The sequence below is a fragment of the Myripristis murdjan genome, chromosome 10 (assembly GCF_902150065.1).
Source record: "Myripristis murdjan chromosome 10, fMyrMur1.1, whole genome shotgun sequence".
NCBI classification, from domain to species: Eukaryota; Metazoa; Chordata; class Actinopteri; order Holocentriformes; family Holocentridae; genus Myripristis; species Myripristis murdjan.
The window spans coordinates 18,397,578-18,416,461 of record NC_043989.1 but is presented as its reverse complement, the minus strand read 5'-3'; the positions used below and the strand labels follow the sequence as shown (position 1 = coordinate 18,416,461).

At 43.5% G+C, this 18,884-nt stretch overlaps 1 protein-coding gene across 1 annotated transcript in view; it reads right to left on the bottom strand.

Moving 5' to 3' along the window:
- The window catches only part of flt4 (fms related receptor tyrosine kinase 4), a 41,567-nt gene that overhangs the window by 13,067 nt on the left and 9,616 nt on the right, over positions 1-18,884 (bottom strand). Inside the window, exons 2-13 of the mRNA XM_030061534.1 lie at positions 14,257-14,353; positions 12,397-12,671; positions 10,112-10,260; positions 9,829-9,994; positions 8,607-8,746; positions 8,315-8,486; positions 6,811-6,928; positions 6,300-6,484; positions 5,268-5,433; positions 2,625-2,760; positions 1,598-1,706; positions 1,060-1,419 (exon numbers count right to left, since the gene is read on the bottom strand). Of these exons, the coding sequence (XP_029917394.1) occupies positions 1,060-1,419; positions 1,598-1,706; positions 2,625-2,760; positions 5,268-5,433; positions 6,300-6,484; positions 6,811-6,928; positions 8,315-8,486; positions 8,607-8,746; positions 9,829-9,994; positions 10,112-10,260; positions 12,397-12,671; positions 14,257-14,353 (2,073 nt within the window). The remainder of the gene's footprint in view (positions 1-1,059; positions 1,420-1,597; positions 1,707-2,624; positions 2,761-5,267; positions 5,434-6,299; positions 6,485-6,810; positions 6,929-8,314; positions 8,487-8,606; positions 8,747-9,828; positions 9,995-10,111; positions 10,261-12,396; positions 12,672-14,256; positions 14,354-18,884) is intronic.

Sequence of the window (18,884 nt, the reverse complement as noted above, 5' to 3'; positions counted from 1 at the left end):
AGAGAGAGAGAGAGGGAGAGAGGGAGAGAGAGAGAGAGAGAGAGGAAAGAACAGAGAGAATGAGAACAAGAAGCCAACCCTGCACCTCGTCCACACTAATGTCATGCGGTGCTTTTGACATTACGTTATTATAGTCAACTAAAACTAGATGTGTAAAATTAAAAAAAATCTAGACTTTCAAAAAATATGAAAACTAACAGAAACGCCATTGTGTACATACTAAACTAACTAAAATAAAATAACACATTTGTCATCATAACAAGCATAAGGAGGCATGGATGCTGAAGTTGAGACTAGGATATCTATATGACTGTGAGTTACAAACACCCCCCTGTATTATATATGTGTGTGTATATATATATATATATATATATATATATATATATATATATATATACATATATATATATGATGAATAACAACTAAACTGCCTGGAAACTAACTGAAACTAAACTGAATTGGAAACCACAATTTTAAAACTACGTAAAAATAAAAACCTAAAAAAAAAAAAAAAACAATTAATAAAATACAAAACTATAATAACTCTGGGTCCTATCAGCCAGATGACTACAAAGTATATTTACATGTGTGAGTACATTTGTTGTGGTGGGACTGAGGAAAAGGCTAAAAAATAAATAAATGAATAAATCCATCAAAATATGCATTCAACTGCCAGGCACACAACGCACAGGATGCGAGGTTACAACAGGACATGAATGAGGCATGAAGTTGTTTGTGTGTTTCAGCCCTCCGGCGTCTCTGTTCGCCTTTTTTGTCACAGTGTGTTGATGCCTTGCAAACACCAGGCACTCCCTCCATTATGTGTGGATGTGGGTATTTGCACGCTTATGCTTGTTTTTGTTTTTTTTTGTTGTTTTTTTTTGTGAGGCTGTATATTTTGAAGCCTCCATTCTCTCAGCCCCCTTGCGTTATTTCTGCAGTCAGAGGTCAGGCCTTCCTCCTTCATTAACCGTGAGTACACCGTGAGTATTCTGTAAGTCAGGCTATGCGACTGTATCTGGAGCTTTTAGCAAGGCTTTCATCTCTTTCATCACCCACCTTTGACAGAGATGTATTTGAACAGGCACTGTTTCTCCCCGCTCCTCCTGCTCTGAGCCTCGCACACGTAATGGCCCTCATCCTGCAGCCGTACAGAGGGGATGGTGAACTCCAGGACCCAGCTGTTGGACGGCTCCTGGAAGGAGAGCTGGGCTGCCAGCGAGTCCGCGTAGAGATGGACGCTCCTGCAGTCCAGCTCCTGTGGCTTTCCTCGCTCATCCTGCAGGGCCTGGGGATCCAGGCGATACCACTGCAGCTGCTCATAAGTGTAATTGTCAGCGCTGCAGCAGAGGGACACCTTCTCCTGCTCCAGGGGCTCCTCCGAGGGCTGCACCTCCACACTGAAGCCCTCGGGGATGGCTGCAAAGAAAAGGCAGAGGGAACGGGAGTGAGAGAGCGGGTCAGAGGTTAAATTAGCTTTCAAGACTGAACTTAACAACTTGTTTGTGGATTGGACATCCACAGAAAATGCTGTGAATTCTGTGTCCAATGTGGTGCATCAAGCCCAGGAGGAAGTCTCACTGGAAAACATACTCACTGGTTACATAGAAGTATATCAGCCTCTCGTCTTTGCCCACTTTGTTTTCAGCAGAGCATTTGTACATTATTGAAACGCTGGCGTTGTGAATGTAGAGCCGGCTCACGATCTGTGAGGTGAGAGAAGATGGACGAGAGTTTAGCCCTCAGATTTGTGTAACACTCATTATAAAGGACACACTACTCTCATGTAACTTACTGCAAAAAATCTCAATCTAACCTCATATTAGATGTTACAAAACTTGTGTTTCTGAAAATGAGTGCAAAGTGGGATGAAATTATCTCACTTGCTTCCAATGTAGTTTAACTTGTTTCAGGATTTTGTTTCAGGAAAGAATGAATATGATGAAACAAATCACATTAGTTTAAAGAAAATGACACTTGATTCAAGAAAATTCTGGAAACAATAGAGATTATCTCATCCTACTGGCAGATTTTTTTTTTAACCACTGAGTATGAGACTAAACAACTTTTTTTTGTATCAGACATAACTAAAGACACTTCTACCTCTTCGAGCTCAGGAAGCGATCTGTGTTTTTCTGTGCGCACATGCACATTTGTGCGTGAGCGTGTGTACATGAGCTCATCCGCACGCGTGATCATGTCTTCTTACAGCCGTGACTTGTGCATGCAAATGTGTGTATGTGCACGTGCACATTCGTCTGGATGTGCAAGTGTGTTTATAACACGTCCTTACAGGAAGTCTGCAGAGGAAGAGCACTCTAAATATTTCTGTTGTGGAAATGGCTCTTGATTGACAAATTTTGTTATGGAGCTCAGAATTTGGGACGCTTACATAAAAACATTACAGTTCATGGATAAGGCCACTTACATAAATGTCTTCTTTTCTGGGTTACATCCCAATATTAATCTATCATTCTTGGAATGAGAATGAAAGAAATCTCAATCCTTGGTAATGTGATCATATTGTAGTCATTCTTAATTTATATGCTATGGAAATGTAGGCATCCCCATAGTATGACATTGGTATATGACATTAGTATAAGCATGATGAAAGGAAATCTAACCTTTTGCCGGCCATCCACTACTTCGGTGGAAGGCTCAATAACCTCGATTTCGTTCACAGCATTTTCTGAGTTAATGTCTTGCCAGTTCTGACAGTCTGCGATCCTGTCACTCCGGCCCTTCCTGTCTCGGCGGACTCTGGGGAGAACCACAGACATATTCAAGACATCTCCCCTCATTCGCATGCACAGCGAGAGTGGGCGGTGGGGGGAGAATTCAAAAAGCACATCAAACCAGACATCCTGATGTTTTATGAGAATTCTTCCTCGATTTTATACCGTGCACTGCGTTGCATTGGAGATCAGAGTGAAAGCTTGCATTCCCAAAGCCAAAGCAATTATTCTAGGAGTCCTGGCAAGTAATGGAGAAACTGTGGTGTCAATTTATGTTATGAAAATCCATAGTGTGAATATCATAGCAGAACTAATGAGACATGAAATGGAATTTTGTTTTGCATGGCCTCCTAAAGGCACCACTTGACTATTTTATATTAGCAGAAACATAATCAGTGTCACTTTTGTTGGGCTCCCCTCACAGTCCACAAGCGGTGTACTGTACACAGAAAGTATGGAGATGCAATCATATCCAACCTGTGAAATGAATCAAAACTGCATGGATAAAGGAACCTGTTTAGACTTCCTTTGAATATATGATTATCAACAAAACTGCGATTAAGACAATTACCCTTCAGTTGCCCTTAAGTTTCTTTTATTATCATTCCTCCTCACTGCTCCTATTGAATGGAACCTCTGCTGACATCTATTTCTCAGGATGTGCAGTGAATCTTATTGTGTTTAAAACATTTTTTAAACACTAAAATGCATCATTAATTCTTATTTAACCCCTTTAACTCTGATTTCCCCTCAAATCTCTCCTTTAGCAGCTTCAAAGTAAGATCTTTTCCCCCTCCCCACATTGTACAGCAATGTGACATGGCCTATATAGCATGTATCTACTGGTGGCAAGGCTTCACTGAGGCTCTCTCACACTTATACTGAATGAAACAGTCAGTCCCAAGATGCCACTGTTTTACTGCCGCACCATTACATCAAATAGAAAATATGTAGATATCTTGTGCATGGTTTTATACACATTTCCCTCTCATTCAGCAGGACATATTTGGTATTGTTGGAAACCCTGGGATCTCCATTAGAATTTAAAATACAATTCTGTGGGTTTTCAACAAAACTCAGCTGCATAGCACGCATTTGTAATGGGAAACCCACCGATGGGACCGGCAAAAATGTGATTATTTACTAACCACTGTAGCGATTTTTTGTTTTTGGCCCACAGAACGGGGACAGTTACAGAACAGAGCCCATTTGGATTCAGCGTCTTGAGTGTCCTTGAGGAGGAAGCTTGCAGACAAGGAGGTCTGATTCCACTCCGTTTCAAGGGTCATCATTCCTCCCACAATGCCACCCTGCCGTCCACTCAGGAAATCAATTACTGCACACAGCACACGCACATCGGAAAGGGTCAGCAGAGGTATGCGTTGACCTTATGTGACATGTCACATGAGGTTTACGAGGGTCAGAGCATGTCTTGGCAACTTGGAGCAAAACTTGTGGGTGCGTCAGAGTGATAAATAACATGGGATACACAGTGGGTGCCTGCGGTTTGCACACATGCCGCATGCCCACATGGAGGGGTCAAGAGAACAGCAATAACTTCAAAAATTACGCCCCCGAGGAAGATGGCAAAGACAGATTATATTAGAGGGATATTATATTATTACATTCGGTGGTGGTACCCACAACAGCAGGGCTCAAAGGGATAGGGAATAACTATGAAATCTGTATGATGTCCAGAAAACCCATTATTTTGTGTCACGGGGTTCAGTACAGCTGGAGCGAGGTTAGAAAAGCCAAAGGCAGTGCCGGGCAATTGCTGTACATGTGTGTGTGCGACTGTGTGTGCATCCACTACTGCGCACGTGTGTGTGTGTCTGTGTCCTTCTGTGTATACGGGGTATATGGGACTATAATGTGCTGTTTGGGATATAACACCCAAGATGTTGTTTGTGTGGATAATTGAAAAGTGAATGAGTGAGTGGCCTTGAGAGTGTGTGTGTGTGTGTGTATGTGAGTGCATGTGTTGCTGTATGTTTGTGGTCATGGGATGTTTCTGTGTTTCTACAGTATGTGTATGCCCAAGAGTGTGAAAGGACAGGCTTGTTGTTTCTGAGAATCGAACCATGGCTAATGGGCTGCAGAACAACAGGCACAATATTGCTGTGTGGAGGAAACACACCAGGAAAAAAAGAGCAGACCTAACAATCTTTTCTTTTCATGTATATACCTGTCCGCCACGTCACTCGTCACCTTGTCTCTTCTCATCCTCGTCTTTTCTCTCTTCATCTTATTGTCACTTGCATCTGTCTCTTCAGCTACTTTCTCATCATCTGACCCCCAGGCTTCACTCAGACTCAGTGGATACTTGACTGCTGACTTTGCCTTGTTATTTGGTCTAAACCTCACGCTTCACGCACTGCATCCCATTCCCATCTCTCCCTTTTTTTCTGCCCCGTCTCTGCTTTTCTCAAGCTAGATCAAACCTTACCTACTTTTACACTGGGCAGGGCTTGCAAAAATTCCTGCCATATGTGTGTAAACATATATATATAGGAGAGAACCTCTTCTTACAGTCTGCTTTGGGTGCTGTTGAGGACGCAGGGGCCCCATGCCCTCCACTGCCAGCTGACATTGGGTGCAGGATGACCGTAGGCAGTACATGTCAGAATCTGGCTGCTGCCACTTGGGTATGGACTGGACGGCTCGGCCACCTCTTTCTCATGGATCTGGGGAGGAACTGGGAAGAGGAGAGCCAAGAGGGGGTGAAGGTCAACTGTTTATTCATTCGTTGGCTGTGCCTGCTTATTCCTAGTCAGGGTGCAGAAGAGGTTGGAGCCAATCTAGTAAAAATTGGGCAGAAGATAGTGAAACACCCTGGACGGCTCACTAGTCCATCACAGGCAGTTCAGACTCCCACTGATAAGGGCGGGCAATTTAGAGTGTATTTGGACCGTGTGAGGAAACCGGTGCACCCAGAGGAAACATATGAGGAGAACACAAAGAACATGCAAACTCCACATGGAGAGAACCAGGTTCAGGGTCTGACACAGGACCATCTAGCTGTGCGTTGCCGGTGCTTCACACTGAGGTCAGCTGGTGTGACCCCAAAACTCGAGCTGTGATTTCAGTCTCAAATTCAACATCAGTATGTGTGAACAGAAAGTGCTCTGTGATGTTTCAGCTCTGGTGTGCTTTCCTCGGAGAAAACCGTCATCGCTCTCGGGAGAGAATAAAGTTACACAAAACTAATCTTTAAAGTCACAGTGAAACAGCATTTTGAGAGCCTCTCGCTTCCTTAATTTGATGTAGTTCCTATTGTGGCCAGAGCTGACACCACAGTGCAAATAATTGGGAGATCATTCGGTTAGTTGGTGTTAGTTGGTGAATATTTTGTCATGGGTAATTGGCCAAGAAGTTTTTCATTTCATTGTGACTTTCCTGCTCAAATGAGTGCTCCTAAAGTTCAGGGAACATTTTACTGCTTTATGTCTGACCGAAGTTAATGAGCCTTTGGTTTAAACCATGCGCATCATGCATACACAGATCCATCTGGTGTGATCTCCTTTGAGAGCAGTATAAACCCTATAGGTACAGGCTGGTTACCATTGACAACAAGAGTGATGTTGAGGCTCCTCTCCAGCCCAGCATCACTGTTCTTCAGCACCACGGCGTAGTACCCAGAATCCTCCTGACAAACATCTTTGATCTCCAAAGCGTGGTTTGGGTGCGTCCTCATCCTTTTCATCCTGAACTCTGGACGCTGGCTAATCAGCTTTCCGTCTTTATACCTGGACAAAACACACACACACACACACAGTTGGCAACCACCTCATACACCTCTTCCTCCATACAGATACAGAAATTTTTACTTCTTCCATATGTTCATGTATAAACTGCAGGCATGTTTTGAGTGCCTTGGATGTAAGACTGCACCATTAAAGTTGGATGTAGCTGTAAAGACAGCTATAAACTCCAACCTTTGTAGTCATCACTTCAAGGTGGTTTGAGTCAGCTGAGAGTGATTTCTCAGTAAATGTCAGCTGCACGAGGTCCAGTAACTCGATTGGAAGTGACCTATTACATTCACCAAATACAACAGAGGCTTTGGCCTTACCATTGCGTTTCTGGTGTGGGGTAGGCAGACACTTTCACTTGCAGTTTGAAGGATTTCTGGCCGGCCATTACCTCCACTAATGGTCCATTTCTGTAGTCAAGGCTTATAAATGGCTTTTCTGGAAGAAGAGACATTCATTTAACAAACAGCTGCTGTTTGCCTGAAATGTGAAAATGTAGACGCTAAAAGCTTGAATACGTTTTATTATTTACACACGTATTCATGATCAGTGCACTCATACAATAACAGATTAATCTTTTGGTAAAGGATAGGTTTGGTATTTTTCAGCCACGGCCATACATGCTGATATCCATTGTTTATAATCATATATTGCACTACTTCCCTGCCAGCTTTTGTGACAAGAAAGTTATCATTCTACTGCAGCTTCTTGCCCTCAATACAATCAATACGGCACTTCTTTTCAGCTTAAATAAACATTGTAAATGTCTTGTTTGACTATGGGAAATTTACAGTGCAGCCAAATATGGTCTAACCAAAACAAAAACGTTTTGCAAATAGTAAAACGAGATTTATGTAGCATTTATGACATTTCCTTGTATACACACACACACACACACACACACACACACACCATTTTGCTGCTAGTTGGATAATGATTCATGTACTTGAGCTCAGACTTTGACATTGTCTTGTGAAGTTTGACAACATGGCGTTCACAGCGTCAGCCCAGGAAAAATGGATTCCCTTTCCTTTCTTATTCCCCATGGAGGAAAATTCAGGGATCTTCTTCTTCACATGAGCATTCTTTTATTCTGAGTTGACGGTGTGAACGCAATGCCATCACGGGATAAGAATTTACAAGAGGGAAGCTGTGAGGTCGGATTTCCTGTGAATGCAACATTATCAGAGCTGACTTGCAGCAGAACAGTGGGTGTACACACTGTAATGTATTGCAATGAATTATTGTGCTAAATAAATTTTTTCCAACTTTTTTTTCATCTCATACTGGAAAGAAAATAGAGGTTGGAAAGACGATTTGTAAATTGTTTATTATCGCAGATTACATGATTTCTGTAATGGCTTCTAATGCTTATTGAGGTGAGATTCCTGTTATAAGCCTCGAGGGTTTTTTTAATCTCACCTGCACAGCTTCCTTCTTTTCTGTTCTTGTTGTGTTGCTGCTCTTTAATTATGTATGTGCAGATAATGAAAAAGTGCTCATGTGAGATGGAAAGTGAAACAAGTCAACAGGAGAGCAAAGTCATGTTGCAATTCTCCATGCCTGTAACAAAAAGTTGCACTATTAAACCACTGGTTAACAAAATATATTCAGTTCTATGACAAGCAGAGTTGGTTTGCTGGTTGAAAAAGCATGCGTGATAAAAGTCACTTGGATTTATTTACATTTAGTGGTTGCTATTGTAAAGTTGTGTATATGGTGATATGATATGATGAGTAACAACATTTTAAAGCGGCCTGGGTTGAAAAATGCTTAACGTCTGGAATACCAAGTACGACATGAACTTCTCCTACATGCCCTCACCATGAACTATGACCTGAGTTTCCAGGGTCTGTGTCGTCTCCGTGCTGGTGACGGTGCAGCTGTACGGCCCGGTGTCGGTGACATTGACACTGTGGATGGTCAGGATGCTGACGGCCTCTGTGGCTCGTGCCAGAGCGTCGCGCTGGTGCTGAATGCTCACCAAACTGTTTGTCTGGTGGGGACAGAGGCAGTGTGAGCACCGCTGGAAAGTTCCCTGTTAACACCCTTCACATTTTCAATATCATGTCATACCACTGTATGACCAAATTTGGCTGTGGATTTTGTAGCGTACCTGTTTGCCAGGATAAGACCACTTCATGTCCAGCCCTGTATTGAACTCGACTGATGCCGTGCAGTTAAGGTTGAGGGCCTCCCCCACTATCAGCTCAACTGGGTCCTCAGGAAACAGCTTGACATCGTAAACCTGACTTCCTGTCCGGGGGAAGAGGAGAGGAGGAGGGAGAGGGAGAGAGAGAGAGAGAGAGAGAGAGAGAGAGAGGGAGGTGGTGGTCGTGAGGGGGCTGAGGGCGGTGGGGTCACGGTGACATCGTCAGCAGTTTTTCTTTCCTTGCAGCACCAGAGGAAATGACTATCCATTGGTCTAGAGGAGCCATTCAACTATAAGAGGGCTGTTTCTCACTGTTCATAATTATTTCCATTTATTACTCAAGCTATATCAGTGGAGGAAATTAAAGTGATATACGGTCATTGCATCCTTTGTCCAATCAGCATCTTCAATGAGAGATAAGGGAGAAAAAGCGTGTTGAATGTGAAAGCCCTGGACTTTGGCCAAGCCCTCTTCACTAGTGTTATTCAAGCCGCCTCTTTGCAGCCAGGGGAAATGATGAGGAGTGTAAAGAAGTGTGTGTGCGTCTGTGTGTGCCTGTGTGTGTGCGTGAATGGGCGATGTCTGTTGCGTTTGCAGCAGACTGCGATCGCCTGTTTGTTTAAACGCCCCATTAGCGTTCCGAGTGACGGCCATGGAAGACTCGCTCTCAGTTTCTCCTCTGAGTGATGTGGCTGTTGCTCTTGGCCAGCAGCGGTGGGTATAAGTTCCCTTCACATCTGAAGTGAGAGGTGAGTGATCTCACCCAACATACCAAAGACCCTCCGGGTGTCTCAGAGTTCACTCAAAATGAGATAGAGCCTCAGCACAAAGTCTCGCCTCTTCATCTTAGTTGCTCTACAATTTGATTATTCTTAGCTTCCTGTTCTGTCTTCTTCTTTTTTTATTCTATTCTCATAATGGCACACATTGCCAATAAAAAGGCAGAGGTTTTCAAGGAAATTGAATAATGAAAAAAATTGTCTCACTGGCTGCCCTGCAGAATCATGGTGACAATATTGCCAGCCTAGTACCACCTTTGGATTTCTAGCTAATTTCTTTCGCTGCAACAATACACAATACAGTCGCATTTAAATATTTGCACTGGGACTGCTGTGTTTTTGTGTCTACCATGGGAAAGGTTAATTTGTTACTCTGATTGTGTGCACGCACTGAAAGTGTGTTTTACCTGTAGTGTGGATCAAGTAGTTGCTGGATTGGTACTCTTTGTCTCCGAGTGTGGCTATGCATATAAGGCCAATGACCATTGGCATGCTGTCTAAGATATGCCGGGGAATGGACCAGCCTCGCTTGTTGTCCCATGTCACACCGTCCATCTCCAGAGGAGTGGGATACTGAGAGCACACACGCAGAGACACATACACACAAAACATTAAAAAAAATAATAATCATCATCAATCATCAACAGTGAGAGGCTGACACTGTGTGAAGAAGTTGTGGTGGGTACAAACCGCGTGGAGAGTAACGTTGAGGTCAGGCACTGTGACCAGGCACGGCACCACTATGTGAGTAGAGAAGCGTGTGATTAAAATGGTCTCCAGGTCTCCATTTCCACTGCTGTCACCGTAGCCGTTTCTCCTGATGAAGGGCTGGTCAGGATCTGGACACAGACAGGAACTGCTAGAGGATAATCCTTACACAAGCTGGGATAATGGCAGCTATTACCGCGCCAACTCCAAGAACAGACAGCTAGATATCTCATAGCAGATAATGACCCCTGAGGACACAGGCAGACTAGAGAGTTGATCACAATTACAATTTATTGCAGCAGCCTTGTGCCAGTACACAGTGTTGGACCAAGAGCCTGGAGGATCTAATCCTCCTCTAAACAGTGTCACGATTTCACCCTGAGGCTGTTGTTTGTTGAAAAATCTCTCTCCTGTATTTCATCCATAACACCTTGATGTGTTCCTTTATATTGTCAGCTACTTACAGCTTCGAGAGACATTAGAGCAATTGTGTCGCCAATTTATATTTGCTGCTTACTAGGGTGGATGTTCTCACTACAAAAGCCTTAGATTCCCTGAGCGTATGCGCACCAGGTATTATAAAAAACGCTTATCTCCCAGTCTTTTTCTATCAATACCAGCCACTTTTATAAAGCAGCCAAAGATGCTGTATGACCTGCTCGATTTGCTTTTCTTTTTTTTTTGATAAGCTTTCTATTATTCTAAGGAATCTCATTCTTTTGCCTCACCACTCAAAGCAATGACTTCAAGCTGTTGGAAGCCCAAACAATGGGTTCTATCAAGAGGCTTATGTTTCTGCCCTACGGTGTTCAAAACACACAGAAGTAACAGAAAAAATACACAACTTGAAGGAAAAGTACTTCACACAAATCACCACAGGCATTAGACTGGAATCGGTTCTGGAAGGGGAGATGTCCTGGGACAAGTGGGTTTTGCAAAAGGTGTCAGAGGGTATGAGCCTGGGTGTGTGTGCACATGTGTGTGGGAGTGTGGGTATGAATTTGTGTGTGAATGTGTTTGTGTAAAAGTTGCCTGGATGTTTGTGTCAGAGCGCATGCCTGTACACAGATGTGCATCTGTATGTGCAAATGCGACCGCGTGAGTGTGTGTTTAGGCGATAGTGTGCGGCACAGCAGGGGCAAAGGGCCGAGGTCTGCCTGTCTAACTGAATCCACATGTGTCCCCTCTCATCCTGCGTTGGGCCTAATTTATGGCTGTGATTTCATCTGCTTCTGATCAGCCCCCTGGTTAGATCTGTGGAAACTGTTTTGGCACCTTGTCAGAGGGAATAAACACACGTTTCACATGAGTGGACTGGTCAGCAGGATTCCCCTACAGGACAGTCATCTGTCTCTGCGCTCCCACCCTTTATATCCACAATGCCCTCATGTTCCCACAGAAGAAAACAGGCAATCCTTAAGGGAAAACTAGCAGGTCAAGGAAGGGGTGTTGCTTTGTTGTCAACAAACAAACATGAGCTTTCACGCTTTGAATCCTGTTACTGTACAAGACACCATGCAGTCAGGAATAAAAGATTAGCAGTAAAGCCTGCTCCAGTGTGTGGCCCTTATCAGATTTGACGGTCTCATAAAGCAGTGGTACTGTATGAATGGCCTGGTAGGATGTACTGTTAGAAATGAATATGCTATCCCTTTATTAATTAGAACACAGAGAATGGAGCTGCCCACGCTCCTTTATCAAACGCTTTGCATCTCTCATTTCCGAAACGCGAGGCCTGCCAGCGTACAGGGTGGTAAGGCAGAGTCAGCACCCTCAGATTCTAATAACGTTGGGACTACTTTGATATTGGAGTACACTGCAAACAGGAGATCTATTTTCAGTAGGACGTCAGTGGTTTTCTTGTGAGCCTCCCAAGGAAAAGAGAAACTAAAGACAGGCACCCCACAGCCTAGCCAGGGAGCGGTAGCCTAAGACGGAGTAGGCGAACGAAAGTAGCAGATGAAACACTTTGGCAGCAGAACGAGCCCAGACAGACCAAAATGACCCTACACACTATAGACTCACTCCTACACAGTATAGATTTCTAGAAATAGAAGAAGAAAATAACTAATGGATGGAAATACAGTGCTGAGAGAAAGATAGAAACAGTTTTTTTTTCTGCTGAGTCTTTTATTCTGAGCCAGGACAGTAAAAACCACTCAGTATAGTGTATGTGAGAAAGTGTGTGTGTGTGTGTGTATAGATTGACAGGGTTGATGTGAGGGTTTCTTTGTGAACTGTGACACACGTCCGTCTCCGTGACTCACCCCTGACAAAGACATAGATGCTGACGGCAGTGGTGCCGTCAATGATGGCCTTGACATCCTTGTAAGAGCAGCGGTAGTAGCCGGTGTCGTTTCCCCACGTGCCGCTCAGGATCAGGATCTTGCAGTACGGCTTGCCAGGCTGGCCCTGACACTCCCGCATCAAGGCCGATCTCTGCCCGGGGCTCCTGGTGGGCTGCAGCTGGGCCTGACGGTCACTGAGCTCCTGTCCCACCAGAGTCTGATCAGGCCAGGCCCAGGCCAGTGTGCGCTGTCCCCTGCACAGACATCAGCTCACAGGTCATGGGGCAAATCTCACTAACATGAGGTTTGAGATTTATTCTGCTGTCATTGTTTCATTACTGCCTGAGGAAGAGTGTATACTGCAATAGTCAAACGTGATGAGGTTCAAATGAACTGTTTGGATGGTTTATCCAAATAAGCGTGCAATCTTGTAGTTGAGTCTGTATGGTTCTCATTATTGGACCAAGTCACTGATGAATTCCTTGTTTATTCTGTGTTTGGTCAGTTAAGTCTAAACAGCCCTCATTTTTGCAGTTTCAGTCACTGCGGCTTTTTAAAAAAAAAAAAAAAAAAAAAATCAGTTGTGGCATCTGTGTTACGAGGGCTCATTCCCATTTGACCGTTGTGTGTGTGAGTGTGCATGTGTGTGTGAGATCCTAGACAATCCCCTCTTCATCCACACACCACTGGTGCACTTTGTCAAATAAATTCAGTTATGGGTAGATACTGTATGTTATACTGGAGGCATTACCAATGAGATTGAGTGGAATCATAATGGGCTGTCTGAAAAATGATAGCTGCGCTTTCACCACCTGCCTCCGCTGACTACAAATATCCACGCTTGCAGACAGTGCCATAGCGTAATGACATGAAATGAAAATCATGCCGAGGACAATGAATGTATTCTGTAGGCTATTTCAACAGCCTCCTGCACAGAGTCTATCAAACTGCATGCTGTAAAAACTAAATCAACTCAAATGAACCTGATTTCTCTTTTCACATGATTCCCAGGAGCTCTGGCCATGCGAGGTTTACAGCGCACGGCTATGTTAGCTGGAAAGAAGGCAGGAAAATCGCCAGCTTTCAAAAAGCATAATTCTTGCTACTGCAGAAAAAAAAAAAACACATTTAATAGAGTTGAGGCTTGGCACCAGCCAGCAGAGCAGAGATTTTATAAGGATAAGGAATGGTTATAAGTGAATTCATATCTTTATATCGCTTCAGTTTAAAAAATTGTGCTGGCTGTGTGTGCAGAATAAAATATTTCTCTGGGTCCTCTGACAACAATAGAGGAGAATGCAATTTTGCTTGCATTGTTTTGCATTAGAGAGAGGTGGTTGGTAAGAGGTCCTCTAACACAAGACAAATCAAATACTGCAAAAGAAGAGAAAATCAGCATAACAAGTCCCACTTGTTTGGATGGAGCTAATCAACTTATTTTCAAAATGGCCTTGAATCCTGCCTTGCTCCAACACATTTGTACTTCCTGCCAGAAAAGTTCCTGAAACTAATTGATACTGCAATAAATACGGAATAAAGTGAAATTATCTCATCCCATAAATGGATTTTTTCACTTTTTATACTGATATTTAACACTTAGATTTTTTGCGGTGCATTTCTTTTTAAAAATAGTATTTATGCACAGGCTAAGATATGTAATGAATCTATTATGACATCCTTAGGTCAGTATCATGGACTAAATAGTGTGACTTTTGGTTTTGCTTAGCGCTGTCATTCTGGTTTTCCCCTGAATTAACAAACAGAAAATCACATGTATGCATGCACAAGCAAAGACGCACATACAAACCAATGTGCAAGCACACATATTAAAGCACCTACCTGCATGTAATGGTTAGTGTTTCATGGACTGGAATCACTATATCGTCTGTGGGGCTGTCAAGGGTGGGCGGAGTCATAGAAAATCCAATCACCAGACCTGAGGGGGCGAATAGAGCAACTGAGTTAGATTTATGTTACAAGAGAAGTTACAGAGGTCAATCAGGGCCCGGTGGTTTTGACAGGGCTGCTCGCCGTCTGTCAAATCTCCGAAACACATCAGGAATCTGAAATCCAACACGACGGCAGCTCAGATAGCATGTTGTTCATTACATTTACAAGCTGTAAGGCAATCTGCAGGAGCAGCACTGGGTCCCTGATGAGAAAACATCCAGGAAGACAAATCATGACACACTCATGAGGCGATACTGCCTTCCCTCTCCAAAAATGGCCATGGAACCCATTGGCCCCTGATTCATTACCAGTGCGTTCACTTCATTGACTTGCGTTTGGTTAATGTGGCCAGTCTAGAATGTCATTACCGTCCTGAAGTCCCCTCAGGGTGCTATTAGCACTCCCCGTCAGTCTCTACACCTACAGTCTATCATATATAAAAGTGTCACCATGACTTATGCCCCACCTGGATATCATTAGAGATGAAAACACACACACATACTACACACACACACACAAAGCTATAGCAGACTACAGCAGCCCAGACCAATATGGTGTTCAAAGGTGGAGAGGCATTCTCTGCATTTGCAAAAGCAAAATGATGATCATTTTTCAAATCTGGCTTAGCATTTGTTTCCAAATTACACTGATACGTGTGCAATATTTACTGGATGATATGCAGGCACTTTCCCAGCAGAGCAAACAGGGGAAATTATGTGAGGACAAATAGCACAACAATTCTGCAACTACTGTAACACCTTGCAAAATCAAACATGAAAATGTTTTAGTGCATATTGCACAATAGCAGTCATCTTTCTTTCATAGCCATAAAAACGACGATATGACAGAAAAGGTAATACTGAGACTCATATATGGACACAGAGAGACAAGAGAATGAGTCACACTCATTCAAGCAAAACTTGTACCACTTTCCAGCACCAGCAGCGGTTTCACAGATGATTTTCCAACAGTTTGGCGTGACCTCATGTCAGTCAGTGCTCGGGACAGCTGTGTTTCATGTACACAAAACTCATTCCTCCAACGCATCCTGCTGCCCGCAGAGCACAATAGAGCAAGGCTACTCTTATGTAAATATTTTCCTCATGTTTACAGTCAAAAGCTGATCAAGCCTGATCATCTTGGGCTCAATCCAATATTAGCCATGGACTGAATCTCAAAATCCCTTAACACCCACGCCAACATTAAAATTCCACCTTAAGATTCAGTTTTAGATATCTTCTTCTTTTTTTCTTCCTCTTCTTTCTTTTTAATATAAATTTAGCCACTTTCCCTCAGCCTGCCTCTTCTATTTCGGGTTCAGTTAGTGATTTCCTATGTTTCCCAAGAGAATTGGCGGGAACTTGTTGTTCAGTCAAAGGTGGGGACAAGGGCATATAAATATAGCCAAGCGAGCCAACTTATTTCTTAATGGGGTGTGTCTTGTGGCGGCCAAGCATTATGGTATGTTTAGGCTGCTCAGTCGGCGGAGAGACTGGTTATCTCTGTTAGAGAACTGACACCAGAATCTGATGTTTAGATAGCTGAGAGGACGTCCCCTCTCAAACCCCATTGTCCACAGCTGGCACTAAACAAACAAACAGTTTCAATTTCATCTAGTTTATCGTCGGTGTGCCCGTTTACTTGTGTGTACAGATGTGTAGGGATGTATGCTGTTATGGATGACAGTATGACAGTTTGTGATTTTTCTTTTTTCTATGATGGCAAAATCATGACCTAATTGACTTACATTCATTCTCTATGACTTTTCCATAATCTTACCCATAACAAACTTATGCCTCATCCTAATCTTAACCTAACCCTAACTTTAGCCCTACCTTCAACCAATAAGCCAAAATGACCACTCAAATCACTTTGCCATCCTTGGAAAAAAAAATGGCTTCAATACCTTGATTAATATTTCACAATATCCCCATTAATTTCTGCTTGGGATCCTAGTAGCAACCACAAAACCATTTGGAGAGTGTATTTCTTTCTTTGTTTGGGTATTAAGGTTGAGTTTATGATCATTTAATCCCATACAAAACCCACAAAAACCCTTGAATGAATGTGAGCAGGGACAGCTGATATCACCATATTGACAGAGAGCAAACAAGTTTGTGGGTTGGAGTGGGAAGCAGTGGCAGACTATGAATCATTCCCAGCTTGGCTCCCAGCAGGGTATTCCTGCCTGGATGGGCCTCCTCTGCCAGAGATGTTTAACTCTTCCCCAGAGGAGACATTAAGTTTCCTCAACATATTGTCTTAGCTGAGATGTGAACCTGCCACCACTTTCAGTCCCATCCCCACCCCACCACAACACAGCGTTGGCCGCTCTTCCCCTCTTTGGGTAATCGCCAGGGCGGCTTCTTCCACCAAACGTGCTGTAAAGCCAAACAGCTACAGTGGAGTGTGCTCTGTGAGGCTGGAGATGAGGTTTGGCTGGATGTTTTTCAGCTGATGCCTTCAGACACACGTCTGTGCAGCCTGGGCCAACCTAGATAAACAGGGTTCAGACATGAATGTACATAGGGGCCAACACAGGGCCCCCCAGAGCCACGGACAAGGGAAAAGTGTGAAAGGAAATTCCTGTCAGGGCAGCTCACACATCCCCTATTTTGGGAATAGCAGATTTCCTACATACACCAAGGGAGGGCAACAACAGAAACTGTCTCCCTGCTGAATCCCAGCTCTCCTTGGAAGGACAAATGTCGAGCCGTGGACCTCCCACATCTTCCCATCCTCTGTAACATTCATGAATACAGTCCTGTTCCCACCATGGGCAATTCCCCTGTGGCCAGATGGAGGGCACATTTCAAAGCATCTGAGCTTGCATCACATAGATCACATAGTATGTTTGTGCAAATGATAGAAAACACTTCTGAGAGCGGTAGATTGAGAATCAAATTCATCCTATTTACAATAAATACGAGAATTTGTCTGCGTGCCATTAAGAAAAATATTAATATGCCAAGCAGAGACAGGCAGGAAATAATGGCAAAGTGACAGGAACATGGTGTGGCAGAATAGAGTCTTCCTCACAGATGTGCGGAGTGAATGCAGACCTCAGAGACGCAGCAACAGCTGAGTCGCACTGATGAATGCTTGCCCAGCGATCGGTTAAAAGATACAGCACTTCTTTTTATATTCACACATGGGTTCTTGACAGAATGCAAGATGGAAATCTTTTTCAAATGTCATGGCTGATTGGCGTGCCCTGAGAGATGGGAAAACAAGGCGTGGGAGGCAGCGATGGGAGGGAAACCTGGAAAGCATACATTTCCTATAGAAAGAGGACTTCAGCTAAAATGTTCCAGCTTAAGGTAACACATCTATTGCCTTACACCCAGAGTGTAACATACCACAGGGCAAAGTAGTCTTTACTCCCACACCACGTCATGGCACAAGCTATTTGAAGTCGAGCAGAGTGTTTTGTGGATCACTCAAAATGATACAAGCCCACAACAAATATGTTGCTGCAATATGAGCTCAGAGCCCCCGACACGGTCCATAGCCAGGGTGAGTTGGAGGCTAATGTGCCCCTGATTACTGGTCTCAACGATGGATCGCTTATGTGTCATCCTAGTTGTCTCTCCCTGCAGAAGGAGATACGACTGAGAGAGGCTCAGTCATAACGTAATGTGTCCTGGGCTAAGGATTATGGCTGCGGGCCAAAACAGCCACCGACTGTTCTGCCATTTGGACACTTCAGATTGATGAGAAGTGGAAAGGGGGGCCATTTTGAGGCCTTCCATGGGTGACTCTTTGCCTTTGTTTGCCGTAAACTGTGATGCTTCAGGAGCTGTTATTTCTGCTCTCTTTTTCCCATACAGCGAGTGTGTCACAATGATGAAGCTTGTGGGTGTCAGATGTCAATATCTTCCATATGAATATATACTGCGTGTTTCCAAACCATGAGTGGCCAGATAGGGAGGTGCTGTATGCCTGCCAGTAGTATAAATGGTTTGAAAAGATGCATAATCACATTAGAACTTGTTTGCTTTCTGTCAAATGTAATTATATGCTCAAGCCTCTCAAACGTACAGTAATGGGAAACGATTGCCAATGAAAACCAGACACTTTCATAGTAGTTATTGGGTGATACAGTATCTTATCATGATAATAAACACATTTTCTCAGTGTGCTGCAGCCTCTGTAATGTGCTTTACGGTAGGTGTCCACATTGCTTCAAAGGTTATCTCTCAGTTTGCTTGAGAGCAGAAGGCAATTCTTTTAAGCAGCTTCAGCCCGCTTATAGTGAGCACAAACAGTATGTAGGTGGACAGTTCAATGAGAAGACACAGCCTTAGCTGTAAACCCCATCATCCTGTTGTGTGCAAGGCCGCAACTTCAAAAAGAAACTGACTTTCTTTCAGAGGTATCGTTTGTCTTGTTAGCACTAATATCTACCTATATTCCACTATTTTATACTGTTTGCTCAAGCTGCAATATAGGAACAGGGATCAACCTCTATCTATCAAGAATGAGTGTTTGGACTTAAAATTGAAATGGATGGTGAT